The 23,081-nt window shown below is 43.6% G+C and overlaps 2 protein-coding genes across 13 annotated transcripts in view; both read right to left on the bottom strand.

The window, feature by feature from the left end:
* Positions 1 to 13,772, bottom strand: part of LOC139583395 (nebulette-like) — a 49,143-nt gene extending 35,371 nt beyond the window's left edge. For 9 of the 11 annotated variants that reach the window (XR_011676549.1, XR_011676551.1, XR_011676548.1 and 6 more), the window contains exons 1-3: positions 11,494 to 13,772; positions 3,580 to 4,281; positions 1,049 to 1,126 (exon numbers count right to left, since the gene is read on the bottom strand). The gene's annotated coding sequence lies outside the window, so the exon portion shown is untranslated. Of the gene's footprint in view, positions 1 to 1,048; positions 1,127 to 1,474; positions 1,536 to 3,579; positions 4,282 to 11,493 lie in introns of all 11 variants that reach the window. The other 2 variants (XR_011676543.1, XR_011676544.1) reach the window with 2 other exon arrangements.
* The window catches only part of LOC139583394 (LIM zinc-binding domain-containing Nebulette-like), an 89,568-nt gene that overhangs the window by 39,814 nt on the left and 26,673 nt on the right, over positions 1 to 23,081 (bottom strand). For both annotated transcript variants that reach the window (XM_071414431.1, XM_071414430.1), the window contains exon 4: positions 13,781 to 13,888. In XM_071414431.1, the coding sequence (XP_071270532.1) occupies positions 13,781 to 13,888 (108 nt within the window). The remainder of the gene's footprint in view (positions 1 to 13,780; positions 13,889 to 23,081) is intronic.

Below are 23,081 nucleotides of genomic sequence, written 5' to 3'. Positions count from 1 at the left end.
ACAAAATAATCTGTAATGTCAAAATGTCAAAAACTTCCTAACATTTCTTACGAATTAATTATACCTTGATATACCTTGATATACATTGATTAGATAAGTATTCACCCCCCTGAATCAATACATGTTAGAAATTACAGCTGTGAGTCTACTTGGGTAAGTCTCTAAGAGCCTCGCACACCTGGATTATGCAATATTTGCCATTATTCTTTTCAGAATGCTTCAAGCTCTGTCAAGGTGTTGGGGATCATGGCTAGACAGCAATTTTCAAGTGTTTCCATGGATATTCAAGCAGATTTAAGTCAAAACTGTGACTTGGCCACTTAGGATCATTCACTGTGTTCTTGGTAAGCAACTCCAGTGTAGATTTGGCCTTGTGTTGTAGGTTATTGTCCTGCTGAAAGGTGAATTCCCCAACCAGTGTCTGGTGTAAAGCAGACTGAACCAGGTTTTCCTCTAGGATTTTTTTTTCCTGTGCTTAGCTTCATCCCGTTTCTTTTGATCCTGAAAACTCCACAGTCTTTGCCGATAACAAGCATACCCATTCCATGATGCAGTCACCACCATGCTTGAAAATAAGGAGGCAGTTACTCAGTGATGTGTTGTGTTGGATTTGACCCAAATAAGGCTTTGCATTTAGGCCAAAATGTTTATTCCTTTGCCGTGTTTCCTTGTAGTGTAACTTTAGTGCCTTTTTGCATACAGGATGCATGTTTTGGAATCTTTTTATTCCACTGTTCTTTTCATTGTCATTTAGGTTAGTAATGTGGAGTAACTACAATGTTGTTGCTCCATCCTCAGTTTTTCTCCCATCACAGCCATTGAACTCTGTAGCTGTTTCAAAATCACCATCGGCCTCATAGTGACATCCCTGAGCAGTTTCATTCCTGTACTGCAGCTCAGAAGGACGACTGTACCTTTGTTATGCTGAGAAATGTATTGCGTCGTTGTTGCTTGCCAAGGTAACAATGTGCCAGGAAGAGGGGAGAGGGAGAGCGAGAGAGACAGAGAGAGACAGAGAGAGAGACAGCAGAGAATTATGCCAACTCACCTCAGAGATGAACGTGCGGATGTTCTTGGAATGCTGCAAGGTTCTGGGCCTTTGGATTTCTCATAAACCTCCTTGTACCTACAGGATAGCAGGAGAGAGGTGTTATGTTTTGTTATTTTGTCTTTCTTGGGCCCACCACCACCCACCTAATTCGATGGACAACGTTATTTTAATAACATGGTGTCATGACAAACAGTAAAATGCTGGTTGATACAAACATATTGTTTTCAACATAAGAGATATCTATATCAGGCCTGAAGAAAGGCTGCTTTTCTCCTAACCCTTTACAGGTGGAAGCCATTACTGGCCATTACAGGTACAAGCCATTACTGGACACTGCAGTGAAACCTGCCACAACCTCCCACAATAACAACAGGATGTATGCATCAGAGAACACAGAGGATAAATCTTACTTACGCCACTTACCAGAACACTGCACCTACTGGCAAAGACAGGTTTGGGCAAGGCGGGCTTAAGCAGCCGAGGCCTGACAGAAGAACAAAGCATATAGTGTAGCTACAGTCTGCAAACAGTTAAACACCTGGACTGTGTCAGCTGATATGTCTGGCTTCATAATGGTTCCAGATAAGCTTATCGCAAGCTAATTAGGTAATGACAAATTACTAATAAGGCAATTTCTATAGGTGACCGCACACTAAGAGCTAATTATTAATGAATACAGTCATTTAAGCGTATGGGTCTGCTTGGCACATTGTCAGACTGTACTGGTTGTGTTACAGTGTATATTGTAGCTATAGCATAAAGGGGACAAAAGCTCAGCTAGCCAATTGTTCCTTGGGCTGATACTGCTTATCAGTGCTTTTCCATATGGACACTAATGCCAACCACTGGCATTGCATTACAATGGGGGCATATACAGTATTTGACCCGTGGCATTTTGTCAGCATCATTAGTTGGCACAGTAAAAGTCTCCAGAACAGGGGGAATAGAGATGGCCTTTCCATTTATTCAACTAGGGAACTCAGAAGCTGAAGAGAGGAAAAGAGACCCCTCTTGAACATGCAGCAGAAGAAAGCTACGCTGAAGTAATATAGTGTTAATCCTTTATGTCCTGCAACAATGTCTTTCTTCCTGCCAAAAGTATTCAAAAAGCCAGAGTGCCTCTCCACTCTGGTGTTACATTTTATGGCCAGCAGGTGCTAAAAGTTTTATCTCCACTTAGTTGTGTGTGTCTTAATTAGGGAGCACGTTGAGACATGTCGGAATTGTTCTGCATCACAGATGGATACTTTGTAATTATGCAGATTCATGTTGCAAACTAATTGGTTTATTATGTTGAGAGACAACGAGGAAATATTCAAATGGCCATTTGAAAACCTTTCTAACCATCCTGCCCACCCCCCCCCACCCCTCACTTTTTTTCTCAATAAGGTAAGAGGCAAAATGAGGGGGTGGGGACTTCTAAATGATAAGCAACTGAAATCCCAAATAACTGCCTACGTTATACTTCTCTACATCTCGTTCTTCTTATTTAAATGGGAGGGAAGCACACACTCCTTCACTTTGACAGCCATAAAGAACATAAATCATTTAAAGCATCGTATCACCATGGTTACTCTAAAATTACCTTCTGAGTTGGAGTAGAGGGACGGAATTATGATCTAATCTACACATTTCTATGCTCGTTTGGTTCCCATTTGCTCTCTAGTTATAGAAGAGACAGTCCTCTACCACTGAGCAAACACTGGTTGAATCAACGTCGTTTCCACGTAGGGGTGCTGAGGGTACTGGAGCACCCCCTGATAAATCAGAATGTTACATTTTTTTATTCTTCACAAAAGTAGTGCACTGGGCCTTTACTACTCCTGTATGAGCGCACCAAAGTAGCCGTCTCCATAATTTTTGGTTCACATTAGTTGACAACTGAACCAAATGCTAATCTAAACTAGATGTTGAAATTACGTCTGTGTCCAGTGGGCTGTATTGCCTACAGTGTACATTTTAGGACCCCTTCAGCCTCCAAACCCACCTCTCTTTGAGTTTACCTTCCAATATAAACTCTCTCTCCTAGTGGTGTTGAGCACAAAATAGGGCTCACACTCTCATTTCAGTCCAGATGAATTATCCCCAGATTAGGCCACACGCCTCTTCATCTGTGGTGCTGAGGTGTAGGCATGACTAAATCCCTCAAGGGCTTTCCTCCAAACCCTTTACAGGTGGCTACATCTCATTACTGGACACTGCAGTGAATCCTGCCACAGCCTCCCACAACAACAACAGGATACATCAGAGAACACAGAGGAGGAATCCTACAACAACAACAGGATACATCAGAGAACACAGAGGAGGAATCCTAGTTATGTCGCTTGTCAGAACACTGCACCTCCTGGAGACGTACACACTGGGTCTGCGCAAGACGTGCTTAGCAACCGAGGCCTGACAGGAAAACAAAGCACTTAGCTACAGAAGGTATAATTCCCCCCGCAGCTTCATCAGAAAGACACACAGGCCAGGGCAATGCCAGCCGGCATTCTCACCTCAGCTTCACCACCTGCGCCACATTCACTCACCGCTGCATCTCCCGACAATGTTTCCTCCAACGTTCCTTCCATCCAGGTGAATGTTTCCTCAGACGTTCCTTCCATCCAGGTGACCGTTTACTCAGACGTTCCTTCCATCAAAGTGACCATTTCCTTCAACATTCCTTCCATCAAGGTGACCATTTCCTCAGACGTTCCTTCCATCAAGGTGGTCGTTTCCTCTGACGTTCCTTCCATCAAGGTGATCGTTCCTCTCACATTCCTTCCATCAAGGTGACCGTTTCCTCAGACGTTCCTTCCATCAAGGTGGTCGTTTCCTCAGACGTTTCTTCCATCAAGGTGATCGTTCCTCTCACATTCCTTCCATCAAGGTGGTCGTTTCCTCCGACGTTCCTTCCATCACGGTGATCGATCCTCTCACATTCCTTCCATCAAGGTGGTCGTTTCCTCCGACGTTCCTTCCATCACGGTGATCGATCCTCTCACATTCCTTCCATCAAGGTGATCGTTTCCTCCGACGTTCCTTCCATCACGGTGATCGATCCTCTCACATTCCTTCCATCAAGGTGGTCGTTTCCTCCGACGTTCCTTCCATCAAGGTGATCGTTCCTCTCACATTCCTTCCATCAAGGTGATCGATCCTCTCACATTCCTTCCATCAAGGTGATCGTTCCTCTCACATTCCTTCCATCAAGGTGACCGTTTCCTCCGACGTACCTTCCATCCAGGTGACTGAAAACAAAGTAAAACACACAAAAGCGGTGGTTTTGAGGCAGGTGATGGACGTGACCAGCCTAAGAGCCTCCTTCAAAGCCTCCTTCACTCATGCTGCCAAACATACCCTCGTAAAACTGACTATCCTACCGATCCTTGACTTCGGTGATGTCATTTACAAAATAGCCTCCAACACTCTACTCAGCAAATTGGATGTAGTCTATCACAGTGCCATCCGTTTTGTCACCAAAGCCCCATATACCACCCACCACTGCGACCTGTATGCTCTCGTTGGCTGGCCCTCGCTACATATTCATCGCCAAACCCACTGGCTCCAGGTCATCTATAAGTCTTTGCTAGGTAAAGCCCTGCATTATCTCAGCTCACTGGTCACCAAAGCAACACCCACCCGTAGCACGCGCTCCAGCAGGTATATTTCACTGGTCATCCCCAAAGCCAACACCTACTTTGGCCGCCTTTCCTTCCTTCTCTGCTGCCAATGACTGGAACGAATTGCAAAAAAGCTGGAGACTTATATCTCCCTCACTAAATTTAAGCATCAGCTGTCAGAGCAGCTTACCGATCACTGCACCTGTACACAGCCCATCTGTAAATAGCCCACCCAACTACCTCATCCCCATATTGTTATTTAAAAAAAATTGCTCTTTTGCACCCCAGTATCTCTACTTGCACATCATTATCTGCACATCTATCACTCCAGTGTTACTGCTAAATTGTAATTATTTCGCCACTATGGCCTATTTATTGCCTTCCCTCCCTAATCTTACTACATTTACACACACTGTACATATTTTCTTTTCAATTTCTATTGACTGTACGTTTGTTTATCCCATGTGTAACTCTGTGTTGTTGTTTTTGTCGCACTGCTTTGCTTTGTCTTGGCCAGGTCGCAGTTGTAAATGAGAACTTGTTCTCAACTGGCCTACCTGGTTAAATAAAGGTGAAATATATATTTTTTTAAATAATAAGAAAAAAAAAGTGTCAGAACGCTTTTCTTTTCTGGCTCAACTCTCCCTCTCGACTCGATGTTGGGTACTCCTTATCACCCCTGCTCAACTCTCCCTCTCGACTCGATGTTGGGTACTCCTTATCACCCCTGCTCAACTCTCCCTCTCGACTCGATGTTGGGTACTCCTTATCACCCCTGCTCAACTCTCCCTTTCGACTCGATGTTGGGTACTCCTTATCACCCCTGCTCAACTCTCCCTTTCGACTCGATGTTGGGTACTCCTTATCACCCCTGCTCAACTCTCCCTCTCGACTCGATGTTGGGTACTCCTTATCACCCCTGCTCAACTCTCCCTTTCGACTCGATGTTGGGTACTCCTTATCACCCCTGCTCAACTCTCCCTCTCGACTCGATGTTGGGTACTCCTTATCACCCCTGCTCAACTCTCCCTCTCGACTCGATGTTGGGTACTCCTTATCACCCCTGCTCAACTCTCCCTCTCGACTCGATGTTGGGTACTCCTTATCACCCCTGCTCAACTCTCCCTCTCGACTCGATGTTGGGTACTCCTTATCACCCCTGCTCAACTCTCCCTTTCGACTCGATGTTGGGTACTCCTTTATCATCCCTGCTTTTCCGATTTAGACCCCACTTGGGGCATTATTGTTGGTGATACTGTACATGTGTATCAGAGGGCCAGTCTTAAAGGTAGGAAGTTCAGGAAAGGTGTTGAACACTGGAAGGAATATCTCAATCCAGACAACCCCTCTAAAATGTCTATTGTCACACTAGTTTATTTTTATTTGAGATAACAAGTGCAAGTCCAAAAAGGCAACACCCTCATTAACCTTCAGTAGCCTTAGCTGGGTAACAATGACAGCATGAAGAGACCAGGGGAGGGGAGTGAGCTGTTGAAACCAATTAAGCAGATTTGGAGGAGTTGGCATGAAAAGAACATGACCAGACTCCCATCCTCCCACTCAGTGTCCAAATAAGCTGTTTGGATGCAGCAGGACACGAATAATGGATATTAAAATTCAATATCCCTCATTTAGACTTGACTATCACCATCATTTACCTTTAAATATAGGGCTTTGGGCACCAATCCTGTGGGAGTTTTCCTCCTCTTGTTATATCTAGTGGAATAGGGTTGCATTGGGTTTGTATGGCAGAAAGAAAGCTAGATTTAACTGGATGACAGACTTATTTGGAGTCCTGACATCACAGTGAGTCTATTGATGAAATACAATTCGGCCCAGTGACTCATGTTGCAACAAGCAGCACTTGTCGTTATTATGTATCCTGCCAAGATGAAATACGAGGAAATCCACTTGTAGGTGTAAAGTCGTCAGCAATGACATTTCTCAAAAAGACAAACAAATCAAGTTGTTCTGCATTGTTCTCAGTGCCCTTGCTTTCATCCATTTAAATTACACCGAAAAGTCAAAGAGATGGCAAACGAATACAACGCATGGACATTCTAATCTGAAAAAATGCCAGTGTTTCAAAACTAGATGCCGTGGGCATAGCATTTAGCCAGTCAATAGCTCTAGCACAATGTCTGCACTCCCTATTGGCAAAGTGAAAGTCAATGGGCAGTCAGAGGAGGCTCTATTCTTGCTGCGTGCGGCCATGTGCCTCGGCTCTTATCTCAAAGGCACTGAGCAGAGCTATGGTAGCTGATTTAGAAGACACAAACAGGCTCAAAACAAAGCAACACTGTTTGTAGAGCATTATATTGGCTATTAGTGGGGTCAATTCAAATCAAATGTTATTTGTCACATGCGCCGAATACAACAGGTGTAGACCTTACAGTGAAATGCTTACTTACGAGCCCTTAACCAACAATGCAGTTTTAAGAAAAATACCACATCTAACACATCTAATACAACCACATGCTTTCACTGTCAATTTTATAGGATACTGTGAAGGGTTAAGTTTTTCTGACTGAAATCCGTCATCACCATCAGTACCTCATGTCCACCCACCTAACCACAACTGCTACTCTGCAATCAGCACAGTCTAGATTGTACTAAACAGCAGGAAAAGCTTTGGGCAACTCAACACAGACAAAGCCGTTACTGTGGAAAACCATCATCACTGACAGCCAAGTGTCATTGCTGCCAATCACAGACTTTTACAAGTCTGCCACAACTTCCAACAAAGGTAAACTGGGATGATATTGCTAGTTCATCAATATTCATTTACAGTTGAGTGGGCTAAACCTCCCTCTGTCATTGACCGTTATTCATACGGCCCAGAGAAGCCAATTGAGTGGCAATACAACCATCAACCACTGTAGTTAATTGGCTGTAGTCCTATGGAGCAAAGAACATCTTAGCAGAGGAGGAACCTTATAGATCTGAGTTTTGGTTCTCCTTTGCTGTTTGGGTTCTTCTGCGACACACAACATTCCAGAGATAGATGAGCCCCACAGTGACAATCATTTATCTGGCTTCTCTCCTACATAGCACTGCAGGTCGCTTCGGCAGATTATATGGTGGAGTTAATGATGTTTCAGTAATGTGGCTCACAGTATGCACTGCTCTTTACAGGGTGATTTATGAAGACAATGAGATTGCACGAGAACTGGGTTCAATCAGTATTTGTTTTCTTACCAATACTTTAGCTGCACCTGATTGAGCTTGCCCGGCACAATGGAACCAATGGAATAGTCCCAAATGTGCACTACAAACCCCACCCATCTGGCACTCCAGACAGGCTCAAAGTATTTGGAAGAAAACAAATACTATTTGAACCCGCAGGTCTAGATTGTACATTGTGGAGGGAGGTTTGGGCCTTAGGAATTGTGCCTGTCAATACAGGAGCATGAACAGGGTGGAATGAGCCAAAAGGATTTTGTATTAGCTTTTTAGGAGGGCATCAGATGTTGGCTAAACAGGGCAGCCATCTGGTCGCAACGTTCACTCAACCGTTTCATAGGGGCAACCAACAGCCAAAATCGAGAGATCAAATGTAAAAGTTTCGACCCATCATTATGTCTCATTTGAAGCTCTGTCAACATCATTTTGAGAAAAACAAAACAAAATCCCTTAGGGATGATCATGTGGTCAGTGCTGCACATTGCATTTAGTCCCATTTAACATCAGAACCATAAAAGTCTGTGCTTTCGATCCATCACGTCAGTACTACTTACTAAGTACTGATGGTAAATTCACTGCCTTGGTCCGTTAGCAGTACATTCGGGATGGCGTATGAGAAGACCTGGATTAAGAAATCATAGGCCCGGGGCTTGGATTTGTTTAGAGCCTAGTCTTATCGTAAAAACATGTCAATTAAATGTAAAAATGCATTACCTTTTAATGTGGCATGAACAACACCATTATATGTTTTTTAAATGTTTAATGATTGTGATAGGCTCATGTTTCACAGGTAGGCCTACGGGGTACCCCCACTATTTATTTTGCTGGGACTCCGTATCACCCCTGTTACACTTACATTTGTGCCCTAATTGATTAACAGCTATGATGTTTCTTTTCCGATTTTTTCTCTAATAAATCAGACACCCAACCAAGGCAGCAGGCTCGTGGAACCCACTTGGGCCCCCTGCCTCCTCTCCCTGTCTGATGATCAGCAGAGCGACAGTAGGCTATCTACTGTCATTAAAGGACCGTTATGTTTTTCAAGTTCTCAGCCTCTGTAAGCCCCTGGGTTAATATGGCCCTGCATATGAGAAGCAAGGATTTACAGCAACCAAAGTTAACCTTGTGTTTGTTTCTTGATAGGACTTGGACAACAGCGCAAATGTATTTATTCATAATTTATTCATCCTGTATTCACACAGGTGATCCTATTGAGATTGAAAATATATTTTAGAAGGGGAACCTGTCCTAAATGCCACACTGCAAACTAGTTGCTGGGGGTAAGAGGAGAGTTATGGCAAAGGAATGCATTTAGAGTAGCCATAGAGATCACTGAGGGGGGAAACATGGATGGGACAACTAGTAAGACTAGCACCCATCCTATGGACAGTGGCACAATAAACAACCAATCCCAAAGCTGTTTTTGTATCCTGGTTACATTGAAGGAAAAGGAGTCCCATAAACTCAATGCAACATGAGAAGGATTTAGTTGCTAACTTTCTATCCAGTTATGTTCATATTAGGGATAACTTGAAACAGCTACTGTATGTATGATGAAGTTGTTGTTGCATGTGTGGGTGTGGGGGGGTTTATAAATAGCCACATTCATGTTTTTCCATGATGTTTGGGATTTGATAACAGGGTAAGACTGGTAGGCGTGGTGCTTCTAAATACAGACTGTAACAACCAAGACGTGGTTCAAATCACACCAGAGGATTCTGGACCGATTCTGAGGGGTGGATGTGTATTTTGGGTGGCCACCGCTCTGTATTCTTAGCTTCATATTAGCCATGATGAAGAAACAGAAGCCATTCAATCCTGTCTCAGTACCACCACAGCATTCATATACAAGTCAACCATGTAGTTGTTGTCCTTGTGTGAAGGGTAGGTAAATAAACTAGCATTAGCAACTAAACCTGAAGCTAATGTAGCATTAACCGCTAACTAGCATTAGCAACTAAACCTGAAGCTAATGTAGCATTATCCACTAACTAGCATTAGCAGAAACAAAGATTTACTTCTTCAGGCCCTGAAAACCTGCCAAGTGCTAGATGACACATAAAGGTATTCAATGGATGTTGAATGAGAAAGATTTATTAGGCTTGTATTTGGATTAGATTATGAAATTGCCTGCTTTTAAGTTCAGCAGCATTAACATACTCATATTTGAAACCACTTTTCAGGATACCTCATCAGTGAACAACTGTCACGCCCTGACCTTAGTTTTCTATATTTTCTGTATTATTTTGGTCAGGTCAGGGTGTGACGAGGGTGGGTATGTGTGTTTTTGTCTTGTCTAGGGTTTTTGTTTATCTATGGGGATTTTTGTATGTCTAGGTAATGTAGGTTTATGGTGGCCTGAATTGGTTCCCAATCAGAGGCAGCTGTTTATCGTTGTCTCTGATTGGGGATCCTATTTAGGTTGCCATTTTCCAGTTTGGTTTTGTGGGTGGTTGTCTATGTGTAGTTGCATGTCAGCACTCGTTGTAATTAGCTGCACGTTCATTTTGTTTAGTGTTCTTCATTTATTAAAGAAGAATGTCTTCAAATCACGCTGCGCCTTGATCTCCTCACTACGACGAACTTGACAACAACTGACAGAATTTTCTCAAGCCTCCAGAGGTAATATTAAATTTAAAAAAAGTTAATTAAAATCAAACTGCCTTGAAAAGTAAAATAAAATAAAATGGCACACAAAACCTCTCTGCAGACTAACATTTCAGCTACACTACAAAAGACACCATTGATGTGCCATCATTCAATGTGACGCTCCCGCTACACAGAAACCAAACAAAATCAACTGTATTTCTCATTATTTCAATTCACAAGATAAAATGAACCTCTGCGATTCTTGAGCTTGGACGCTGTCGACGCAATGAGAGCAAAACAGCAGCTTTCATTGATTTCAATGCTGGACGCCCGATGCCTGTAGTGCTGCAGGGCCTTAAGACTCACCCTTCACTGATTTCTCCTCTAAGCAGCCGAAGGCAACACAGACGTCATACCAGAGTCTATGATATGGTCCTTATATGAACCAGCACTTCACTGACCTAAAGGGGCCTGATAAAAACATCTCCCCACTCCCTCCTATCTTCCTCCCTCCTCTCTATCCTAGTTTCCTTTAGTTCATTACCTCCCTGTCAGGTGAGCCTTGTGAGAGGGCTGGCTAATAACAGAACCACGCGTAGGTTTCAGATTTCCCTCCTCGCTCTCTGATGTGTTAGCTAATGAAGGAGGTAGATGTAGCTATGGTAATACCCTCCGGGTGGGTTTACACAGTGGAATAACGCGATCACGCAGTCAGGCGAGTTCAAATCAAATCAAACTTTATTTGTCACATGTGCCGAATACAACATGTCACCTTTCACCTTACCGTGAAATGCTTATTTACAAGCCCTTAACCAACAGTGCAGTTCAAGAAGAGTTAAGAAAGTAACACAATAAAATAACAATAACGAGGAAATATACAGGGGGTACCAGTACCGAGTCAATGTGCGGGGGTACAGGTTAGCCAAGGTAATTTGTACATGTAGGTAGGGGTGAAGTGACTATGCATATATAATAAACAGTGAGTAGCAGCAGTGTAAAAATCTAATGGGGGGGGGGTGTCAATGTAAATAATACGGTGGCCCTGGGCAGTGAGTGGGGCTCGCTTACCTGGTTCAGCAGTGGGTCAATGTGCCTCTGGGACGACGGCGACCGTAACCCTCTCTTCCCCCAGAAGGACCTGTGTAGACTTAAATCAAATCACACAGGATAAGTGAGAGTACATACAGTATGTGGAAGGTTAAGAGTGTGTTGTATTTAAAGGGATACTACAAGATTCTGGCAATTCATTTTGTGTCTCTGCGTTTTTATGTCTGCTTGCAGTATGAAGGAAGTCAGAGGTAGTTCCGTGAGCCAATGCTAACTAGCATTAGTGCAATGACTGGACGTCTACAGGTACGCTAGTGACCCAAGACCAGCGGTGCATATCATCAGTTTAAAGCAGTGTCCTCTCCTTTCCTTTGCACTGATGTGAAAACACATGACAGCAGAAAGTAACTCCCTGGTAGGAATCCACCATGTGCATTCACCCACTCTATCTTATGTAGCTGATGGAGACGAGACGAAGAGAGGAAGCCACATTATACTATTGAGATGCACCTGAGGTAACTGAAGCACTTGAGATTTCTCACCTGATAGAAGTGTTGAATTCGTTTAGCAACACATTTGGTCTCAGCACACTCTTGATTGGAGGGATCGGACAAGGATGTTCACTCGCACCGCTTACATGTTTTGTGTCATCTACATAAACTGATCCAGGCCGTATGAAGGCCCCTCGTGCACTTACCAGTACTGTAGTGTGTGCGTGTACTGTGTGTGTGTGTATACTGTAGTGTGTGTGTGTGTGTGTGTGTGTCATTATGAAAAAGGTAAACAGACATTCTGTTAGTGTATTATTTCAATGGAGTCTGCAATACAGAAGAGAGATTAGGAGTCGATAGGAGTCGTTAAGAGAATGTAGGAGTCGATAGTAGACGATAAGAGTCGTTAAGAGAAGATAGGAGTCTATATGAGTCGTTAAGAGAAGATAAGAGTCTATAGGAGTCGTTAAGAGAATATAAGAGTCTATAGGAGTCGTTAAGAGAATATAAGAGTCGGTAGGAGTCGTTAAGAGAATATAAGAGTCTATAGGAGAAAGAGGAGCAAACACTGAGTGTTCAAAACATTAAGCACACCTGCTCTTTAACAGACTGGGCAGGTGACTCCAGGTGAAAGCTATGATCCTTATTGATGTCACCTTTTAAATCCACTTCAATCAGTATAAATGAAGGGGAGGAGACAGGTTATGGTAGTAGGTGCCAGGCGCACCGGTTTGAGTGTGTCAAGAACTGTAACCATGCTGGGTTTTTCAAGCTCAACAGTTTCCCATTTGTATAAAGAATGGTCCACCACCCAAAGGACATCCAGTCAACTTGACACAACTGTGGGAAGCATTGGGGTCAACATGGGCCAGCATCCCTGTGGAACGCTTTCAACACCTTGTAGAGTCCATGCCCCGATGAATTGAGGCTGTTGTTTTTTATTTATGTAACTCTTTTTTGTACTTTTACCCCCTAATGTGGTGATATCCAATTGGTAGTTACAGTCTTGTCTCATCGCTGCAACTCCCCTACGGACTCGAGAGAGCCGAAGGTCGAGAGCCATGCGTCCTCCGAAACACGACACTGCCAAGCATCACTGCTTCTTGACACACTGCTCGCTTAACCCGGAAGCCAGCCGCACCAATGCGTCGGAGGAAACACAATCCAGTAGGCGACCGAAGTCAGCTTGCTGGTGCTCGGCCCGCCACAAGGAGTCTCTAGAACGCGGATGGACAAGGAAATCCCGGCCGGCCAAACCCTCCCCTAACCTGGACGACGCTGGGCCAATTGTGCATCGCCTGATGGTTCTCCCGGCTGTGACACCGCCTGGGATTGAACCTGGTTCTGTAGTGACGCCTCAAACACTGTGATGCAGTGCCTTAGACCGGTTCGCCACTCGGGAGGCCCAAATTGAGGTTGTTCTGAGGGCAAAAGGGAGTTCAACTCAATATTTGTATGGTGTTCCTAAAGTTTTGTACACTCAGTGTATATTGAATGTTTATGTTGTGCAAACCTGTGATTTCTCTCAGTGACCAAAATACACCCTCTGATTCACACACTGGTCCAGCTTTCAGGCTCCACTTTCCAGCAGGCTTTCGTTCCCCTCACACACACACACACACACACACACACACACACCTCTCCTCCATTCCTCCACATTATGTAACATTGTAACAGACTCCCCACAACAATACAAACAGGACACCCACACCCGGATAAGGTCAGGGGTTTGATGAGGTAACACAAGGATAGGAAGAGGAAGGAGGGGTAACCATGGTGACCAAGGGGTATAGAAAACGTGATCTCACGAAGCATACATTACTGATCTGCTCCTGTGTCTTCCTCAGTCTCTGCAGCTCTGGCGTGTCCGATACAATGCTGAAGCCTCTGCCTTTGCTATCCTCAAAGTCCTTTTTGTATTTCACCTGAAACAAGAGACAGCGATGAGGTTTGAAAACAGTACTTATTTGTAAAACTTTGCCATCTGAAAATGCTGCCTTTCGACAGTGATTCTAAACTTCAGCAAAATAGTCCGGCAAGTGTTGCGATGGGAAAGTGGAGAGCCTACTGTTCTGAAGTGAAGATACCGTGGTAAAAAGAGCTTAGTCAAAAAAAAAATACATGTTTTGTTTGGAAATAAACTGGTCAATTTAAGTTTGTTCTTGGTTCCATTTATTATCTGAAAAAAACAGAAGATAAAGGGGGGTGATTTGAAAGTGGCAGTTGTTTTGCAGTCCCTTTTATCACTGAAGAGCAAGACAACAATTCCAACAAGATTATTATTGATTCAAAGCCTTTCATGTTGTAGAAACCCACATGCTATAGAATAGTTTTCTGCAGGGAACATATTAAACACAAATTAGACCAATCTTCATCCTTGACTAGCCTATTGGAGTTTCAAGAGCTTTAATTCTCCAACACTTTGAAGTCTCACATAAGCTCTGACAATGTATTAATGTTCACACCTGATCGTTATCTTAATGTGCAGAATAATTATACTTTGTCAAGGGCACACTAGAAATCATTTATACTGTACATCACTAGACTGCTATATAGGATTGTAAAGAAACTTAATATAATTATATAGCCTCAATTCAATTCAGTCCCCGAAGGGCAATTTGGTTGCGGTGCAGGACACATAAAAAACATTTGACATACACTCCCCTACGTATATATTTTGACAGTGAAGCTAAAACTTTCATTTGGCTCTATACTGCAGCATTTTGGATTTGAGATCAAATGATTTCTATGAAGTGACAGTACATAATGTCACCTTTTATTTGAGGGTATTTTCATACATATCTGTTTTACCATTTAGAAATGAAAGCATTTTATCTATCTAGTCCTCCCATTTGAAGGTGTCATGAATATTTGGACAAATTCACTTATAGTGTATTAAATTTAGTCAAAAGTTTAGTATTTGGTCCCATATTCCTAGCACACAATGACTACTCTACAAACTTGTTGGCTGCATTAGTAGTTTGTTTTAGTTGTGTTTCGGGTTAGGTTGTGCACAATATAAATTAATGGTAAATAACGTATTATGTCATTTTGGAGTAATTTTATTGTATATAACAATAGAATATGTTTCTGAACACTTCTACATTAATGTGGATGCTACCATGGTTACGTTTAATCATGAATAAATCATGAGTGAGAAGGTTATAGAGCAATAAATATCATACCTCCCAAAACTGCTAACCTCCGCTGTTATTGGTAATGGTGAAAGGTTAGCATGTTTTGGGGGCACGATATTTGTGCATCTGTAACTTTCTCACGGATTTCATCCCAAAGTAGCCTATCATTGGCGATATTCTGTCCTTCAGTATTAATAGTCTACTATCCTGGGGCTTTGCTACTATTATGTAAGGCTCAACCAGTGAGTTATTACTCATATCATTAGCCTATCAAATTAGAGCTTGAAAAACACGGGCTGATAAATATGCCCGGCGTTCATGTCATGTCATACTGACAGCACAAGGAAACAGCTGGGACGAAGGGGCAGTTCGTTCCTCTGAGATTTCACGCATAGCAGGGCTGGAGCAAAAGACTGCATACCAACTACCAGGAGCTAGAAGCTCACATAAATACAGTCTATGTTACACATCATATGAATGAAATATATTCTCAGGTCCTCTCATAAGATTAATATCACTTTATTGGTCAATTGCACCCAAGGTCCAACCGAAATTTTACTTCTGTTTTTAACCCAACCTCTCACATACACATACAGGTTTTGGAGAGGTGCGGGAACTGCCACGCACTGGGAGCTGTTGTTGTGGGAGATTAAGTGCCTTGCTCAAGGGCAAAATGGCATCTAGGAATTGATACCAGCAACCCTCCGGATGCCAGCTCACTTCCCGCCAGATTTGAACTGGCATCCCTCCGGTTGATGCCTCTCTAATCACTAGGCTACCTGCCGCCCCCAGTCTTCTCAGCTCTTGCTTCTGCTGGGTGACTCACTGATACACACATTAAAATGTCACATGTACAGAACTCGTACATTGCGTAATACATCCATTATGCAGACGTTTCAAAGTGTACCAGTGTGCTTTGATGGAAACAGATATATAGATATAGACACTAACAGGGCATCTCAGTTGGTGTGAAGAAGCTTGTGTCTATTGGGTAGTGATGAGAAATGCTCTGCTTTGCTCCCCTGTTACAGTCAGTAAGCACAGAGAGACAGAGACAGAGACAGAGACAGAGACAGAGAGAGAGAGAGAGAGAGAGAGAGAGGAATGTAGCTTAGTAAGAGTAAAGGCCCCTTCAGGTCAGTGAAGTGCTGGTTCATATAAGGACTAAGCAGAGACAGACAGACAGACAGAGACAGACAGAGACAGACAGACAGAGACAGACAGAGACAGACAGACAGAGACAGACAGACAGAGACAGACAGAGACAGACAGACAGAGACAGACAGAGACAGACAGACAGAGACAGACAGACAGAGACAGACAGAGACAGACAGACAGAGACAGACAGACAGAGACAGACAGAGACAGACAGAGACAGACAGAGACAGAGACAGACAGAGACAGACAGAGACAGACAGAGACAGAGACAGACAGAGACAGACAGAGACAGAGACAGACAGAGACAGACAGAGACAGACAGAGACAGACAGAGACAGACAGAGACAGACAGACAGACAGACAGATAGACAGACAGACAGACAGACAGACAGACAGACAGACAGACAGAAAGGCGTCTAGGTGTAGCAGGTAAGGCGGAGTCAGGCGCAGGACACAGAGATGAGTAATTCACGTAACTTTACTCAAAACAACAAAATTCCAAGAAGGAAAATAATCAAGCTCACAAATACAGACTAACTTACAAATGAACAAACACGCACAAAACCATCTGGGAACCAGAGGGTTAAATAAGGAACATATAATTATGGGAATGGAAACCAGGCGTGTACAATGAAGACAAAACAAATGGAAAATGAAAATCGGATCGGTGGCGGCTAGAAAACCGGTGATGACCGCCGAACGCCGCCCGAACGCCGCCCGAACAAGGAGAGGGACCAACTTCGGCAGAAGTCGTGACAGACAGACAGACAGAGAGAGAGAGAGAAAAGTTGTGGAGTAAAAGTAATCAAAAATATAATTAGTAAAGTACAGATACCCCCAAAAACGACTTAAATATTTTTAATTAAGTACTTAACAGGACTGCAAACATTCCATAACAAAGCCATCACTTACAGAGAGATGAACCTATTTGGCCCTAAACAGACCACTGTGAATGACCCAAAATTAAGGAAAGCTATGCACAGATTCTGTGAGGCAGACTACGGCAGACGCCGTAGGCAGACCTGGATCTCAAGAGAAGACAGGCTATGTGCAAACTGCCCACAAAATGAGGTGGAAACTGAGCTGCACTTCCTAACCTCCTGCCAAATGTATGACCATATCAGAGACACAAACTCAGCAACAACAAAAAAACGTCCCTTTTTCAGGACCCTGTCTTTCAAAGATAATTTGTAAAAATGTCAAAATAACTTCACAGATCTTCATTGTAAAAGGTTTAAACACTGTTTCCCATGCTTGTTCAATGAACCATAAACAATTCATGAACATGCACCTGTGGAACGGTCATTAAGACACTAACTGCTTACAGATGGTAGGCAATTAAGGTCACAGTTATGAAAACTTAGGACACTAAAGAGTCCTTTCGACTGAGTCTGAAAACACCAAAAGAAAGAAGACCAGGGTTCCTGCTCATCTGCGTGAACATGCCTTGGGCATGCTGCAAGAAGGCATGAGGACTGCAGATGTGGCCAGGGCAATAAATTGCAATGTTCGTACTATGAGACCCGAACATCACACCTGCGGGACAGGTACAGGATGTTAACAACAAATGAGTTACACCAGGAACACACAATCCCTCCAACAGTGCTCAGACTGTCCGCAATAGGCTGAGAGAGGCTGGACTGAGGGCTTGTAGGCCTGTTGTAAGGCAGGTCCTCACCAGACATTACTGGGCACAATCGCACAATCGTCGCTGGAACAGACAGGACTGGCAAAAAGTGCTCTTCACTGACGAGTCGTGGTTTTGTCTCACCAGGGGTGATGGTCGGATTCGCGTTAATCGTCGAAGGAATGAGCGTTACACCGAGGCCTGTACTCTGGAGCAGGATCAATTTGGAGGTGGAGGGTCCATCATGGTCTGGGGCGGTGTGTCACAGCATCATCGGACTGAGCTTGTTGTCATTGGAGGCAATCTCAACGCTGTGCGTTACAGGGAAGACATCCTCCTCCCTCATGTAGTACCCTTCCTGCAGGCTCATCCTGACATGACCCTCCAGCATGACAATGCCACCAGCCATACTGCTCGTTCTGTGCGTGATTTCCTGCAAGACAGGAATGTCAGTGTTCTGCCATGGCCAGCAAAGAACCCGGATCTCAATCCCATTGAGCACGTCTGGGTGGGACCTGTTGGATTGGAGGGTGAGGGCTAGGGCCATTCCCCCCAGAAATGTCCAGGAACTTGCAGGTGCCTTGGTGGAAAAGTGGGGTAACATCTCACAGCAAGAACTGGCAAATCTGGTGCAGTCCATGAGGAGGAGATGCACTGCAGTACTTAATGCAGCTGGTGGCCACAGCAGATACTGACTGCTACTTTTGATTTTGACCCCCCCCCCCCCTTTGTTCAGGGACACATTATTCAATTTCTGTTCGTCACATGTCTGTGGAACTTGTTCAGTTTATGTCTCAGTTGTTGAATCTCAGTTGTTGAATGTTATGTTCATACAAATATTTATATGTTAAGTTTGATGAAAATAAACGCAGTTGACAGTGAGAGGACGTTTCTTTTTTTGCTGAGTTTATTTCCTTAAGATTACACAAACCCATACATAATTATCTATTGGGTGAAAATACCACAGTGTGCCATCACAGTAGCAAGATTTGTGACCTGTTGCCACAAGAAAAGGGCAACCAGTGAAGAACAAACCCCATTGTAAATACAACCCATATTTATGTTTTTTTATTTTCCCTTTTGTACTTCAACTATTTGCACATTGTTACAACACTGCATATATATATAATATGACATTTGAAATGGAACTTTTGTGAGTATAATGTTTACTGTTAATTTTATATTGTTTATTTCACTTTTGTTTATTATCAATTTCACTTGCTTTGGCAATATAAAATATGTTTCCCATGTCAATAAAGCCCTTTGAGTTTAATTGATTTGAGAGAGAGGGAGGGAGGAAAAGAGAAAGAGAGAATGAGAGAGAGGGAGGGAGGAAGAGAGAAAGAGTCCGTTATTACCCGACACCAGTCCCCAGTCCGCCTGGCCTTGCTGCTATTCCAGTTTCAGCTGTTCTGCCTGCGGTTATGGAACCCCTACCTGTCCCAGACCTGCTGTTTTCAACTCTTAATGATCGGCTATGAAAAGCCAACTGATATTTATTCCTGATTATTATTTGACCATGCTTGTCATTTATGAACATTTTGAAAATATTGGCTCTCTCAAATTCTCTCTTTCTTTCTCTCTCTCGGAGGACCTGAGCCCTAGGACCATACGTCAGGACTACCGGGCATGATGACTCCTTGCTGTCCCCAGTCCACCTGGCCTTGCTGCTATTCCAGTTTCAACTGTTCTGCCTGCGGTTATGGAACCGCCACCTGTCCCAGACCTGCTATTTTCAACTCTTAATGATCGGCTATGAAAAGCCAACTGAAAATTATTCATGATTATTATTTGACAATGCTTGTCATTTATGAACATTTTGAAAATATTGGCTCTCTCAAATTCTCTCTTTCTTTCTCTCTCTCGGAGGACCTGAGCCCTAGGACCATACGTCAGGACTACCGGGCATGATGACTCCTTGCTGTCCCCAGTCCACCTGGCCTTGCTGCTATTCCAGTTTCAACTGTTCTGCCTGCGGTTATGGAACCGCCACCTGTCCCAGACCTGCTATTTTCAACTCTTAATGATCGGCTATGAAAAGCCAACTGAAAATTATTCATGATTATTATTTGACCATGCTTGTCACTTATGAATATTTTGAACATCTTGGCATAGTTCTGTTATAATCTCCACCCGGCACAGCCAGAAGAGGACTGGTCACCCCTCATAGCCTGGTTCCTCTCTAGGTTTCTTCCTAGGTTTTGGCCTTTCTAGGGAGTTTTTCCTAGCCACCGTGCTTCTACACCTGCATTGCTTGCTGTTTGGGGTTTTAGGCTAGGTTTCTGTACAGCACTTCGAGATATTAGCTGATGTACGAAGGGCTATATAAAATAAACTTGATTTGATTTGATTTGACACTGGCCGGTAAATGCCAATGTTGGGTAATAACGGTCCCTTTTATTACTGCAACTGTGGACAGCACCGATAGAGACAGCAATAACAAACACAGACATGGCTGCTGAGGATGCTGCTCTCCACAGAGGACGCTGCTCTCCACAGAGGATGCTGCTCTCCACAGAGGATGCTGCTCTCCACAGAGGATGCTGCTCTCCACTGAGGATGCATCCCGGAGTCGCCTCTTCACTGTTGACGTTGAGACTGGTGTTTTGCGGGTACTATTTAATGAAGCTGCCAGTTGAGGACTTGTGAGGCGTCTGTTTCTCAAACTAGACACTCTAATGTACTTGTCCTCCTGCTCAGTTGTGCACCGGGGCCTTCCACTCCTCTTTCTATTCTGGTTAGAGACAGTTTCTGCTGTTCTGTGAAGGGAGTAGTACACAGCGTTGTATGAGATCTTCAGGTTTCTTTGCAATTTCTCGCATGGAATAGCCTTCATTTCTCAGAACAAAAATAGACCGACGATCTCAGAATACGTTTTTTTTTGCTTCTGGCCATTTTGAGCCTGTAATCGAACCCACAAATGCTGATGCCCCAGATACTCAACTAGTCTAAAGAAGGCCAGTTTATTGCTTCTTTAAATCGGGACAACAGTTTTCAGCTGTGCTAACATAATTGCAAAAGGGTTTTCTAATGATCAATTAGCCTTTTAAAATTATAAACTTGGATTAGCTAACACAACGTGCCATTGGAACACAGGAGTGATGGTTGCTGATAATGGGCCTCTGTACCCCTATGTAGATATTCCATTTTAAAAAATCAGCCGTTTCCAGCTACAATAGTCATTTACAACATTAACAATGTCTACACTGTATTTCTGATCAATTTGATGTTATTTTAATGGACCAAAAATGTGTTTTTCTTTCAAAAACAAGGACATTTCTAAATGACCCCAAACTTTTGAACGGTAGTGTACATGTACAGTAGGAAGGGTTAGTGACTATGCATAGATAATAAACAGCAAGTAGCAGCAGCGTAAAATAAAAGGGGGGGGGGGGGGGGGGTCAATGCAAATAGTCCAGGCAGCCATTTGATAAACTGGGGGGTAGAAGCTGTTAAGGAGCCTTTTGGACCTAGACTTTGTGCCCCAGCACCTCTTACCGTGTGGTAGCAGAGAGAACAGTCTATGACTAGTGTGGCTGAAGTCTGTGGCAATTTTTAGGGCCTTCTTCTGACACCACCTGGTATAGAGGTCATGGATGGCAGGAAGCTTGGCCTCAGTGATACACCACAGGACAGGCTGTTTTGGTGAATTTTTTCAGCTAACGGTCACACCCAGAGAGCCTACCTTATTTCAGGCTAAAAGCTAACAGTCAGCTAACGGTCACACCCAGAGAGCCCAGCTTATTTCAGGCTAAAAGCTAACAGTCAGCTAACGGTCACACCCAGAGAACCCAGCTTATTTCAGGCTAAAAGCTAACAGTCAGCTAACGGTCACACCCAGCGACCCCGGCTTATTTCAGGCTAAAAGCTAACAGTCAGCTAACGGTCACACCCAAAGAGCCCAGCTTATTTCAGGCTAAAAGCTAACAGTCAGCTAACGGTCACACCCAGCGACCCCGGCTTATTTCAGGCTAAAAGCTAACAGTCAGCTAACGGTCACACCCAAAGACCCCAGCTTATTTCAGGCTAAAAGCTAACAGTCAGCTAATGGACATACCTAGAGAGCCCAGCTTAGAGGGAGTGAGTGCTGTATGACTGTCCCCCTGACACAGAAGACAAGAACTTGTTCTGACAATGTCCTCTATACTACATAATCTCCCCACCCTCCCTTAATGGGCTGTCTGATGTTCTAATGTAGGCCCAAGTTACAGCAAATATTATACCACAATTTTGTTTCCAAATGAAGGTTGAGAAAACCTATTGGTAGACGAAGATTGATTGTAGACGGTCTCTCACAATATTGTGGTGGTTCGATCCCCTGTGAGCACTTCGTGCTCCCTCTACTCTGTCTCCCTACTCCTACTCCTATCCTGTCGTAATATCGGAATTCCGTTATCCTTTAAACAGCGAAAGAAACAGGTGTATCTAGCGACAAAGGTTGGCGTAGTTAGAAACTACATTAAAAGATTAGAATGTGATGTATAAGACTAGATGTGTACCCAGTATGCCCATCTATAGCTAGAAGCAGAAGGGTAAAAAGAGATACTCCTTTCTTCAACAACTTGATTTTCAACATGATCATCTCTCTTTACACTTTGGGGCCATGTAAATAGAACCATACGTTACTCAGGGAAATCTCCAGCGGAGCCAGAGACCCTAATGGCCCCTCAGATGAGTTACCTCAAGCTTAAATGACCTCATTACTGACGTGCCGCTGCCATTGAGAATACGCTCCAAAAAACAGCTCAAAGAATGAATTACTTGTGTGCGAAGCAGAGACAAGGTGTTATTCTCCCATCCACACAGTGTGTGTATGTGTGTGTGCACACCACATTGTAAACCCTGATCCACTGATAAAGTTGGATGAATGTTGACATACAGTGAATGTTGACATACAGTGAAGGGGCTGTGTATGGCTCAGATGCATGGTAATTGCAACGTCAGGATTGTCGGTTAGATTCCCTCTGGGCCACCTATACGAAAATGTATGCACGCACTATAAGACACTTAGGATAAAAGCCTCTGCTAAATGACACATATTAGTAAAACAGTAAAACTTATGCTCCCAGGTTATTTCATTGACACATTGTTTCGACCCGTTGGTCTTCATCGGCATCCATTTAAGTGATAATGCCGATAAGCTGGTGTTTGGAGGATATATTGGCACGGTGTTGTGCCAATATATCCAATATATTC

The sequence above is a fragment of the Salvelinus alpinus genome, chromosome 8 (genome assembly GCF_045679555.1).
Source record: "Salvelinus alpinus chromosome 8, SLU_Salpinus.1, whole genome shotgun sequence".
Classification (NCBI taxonomy): Eukaryota; Metazoa; Chordata; class Actinopteri; order Salmoniformes; family Salmonidae; genus Salvelinus; species Salvelinus alpinus.
Note: the sequence above shows the minus strand (reverse complement) of the source record. Positions and strands in the feature narration are given on the sequence as shown.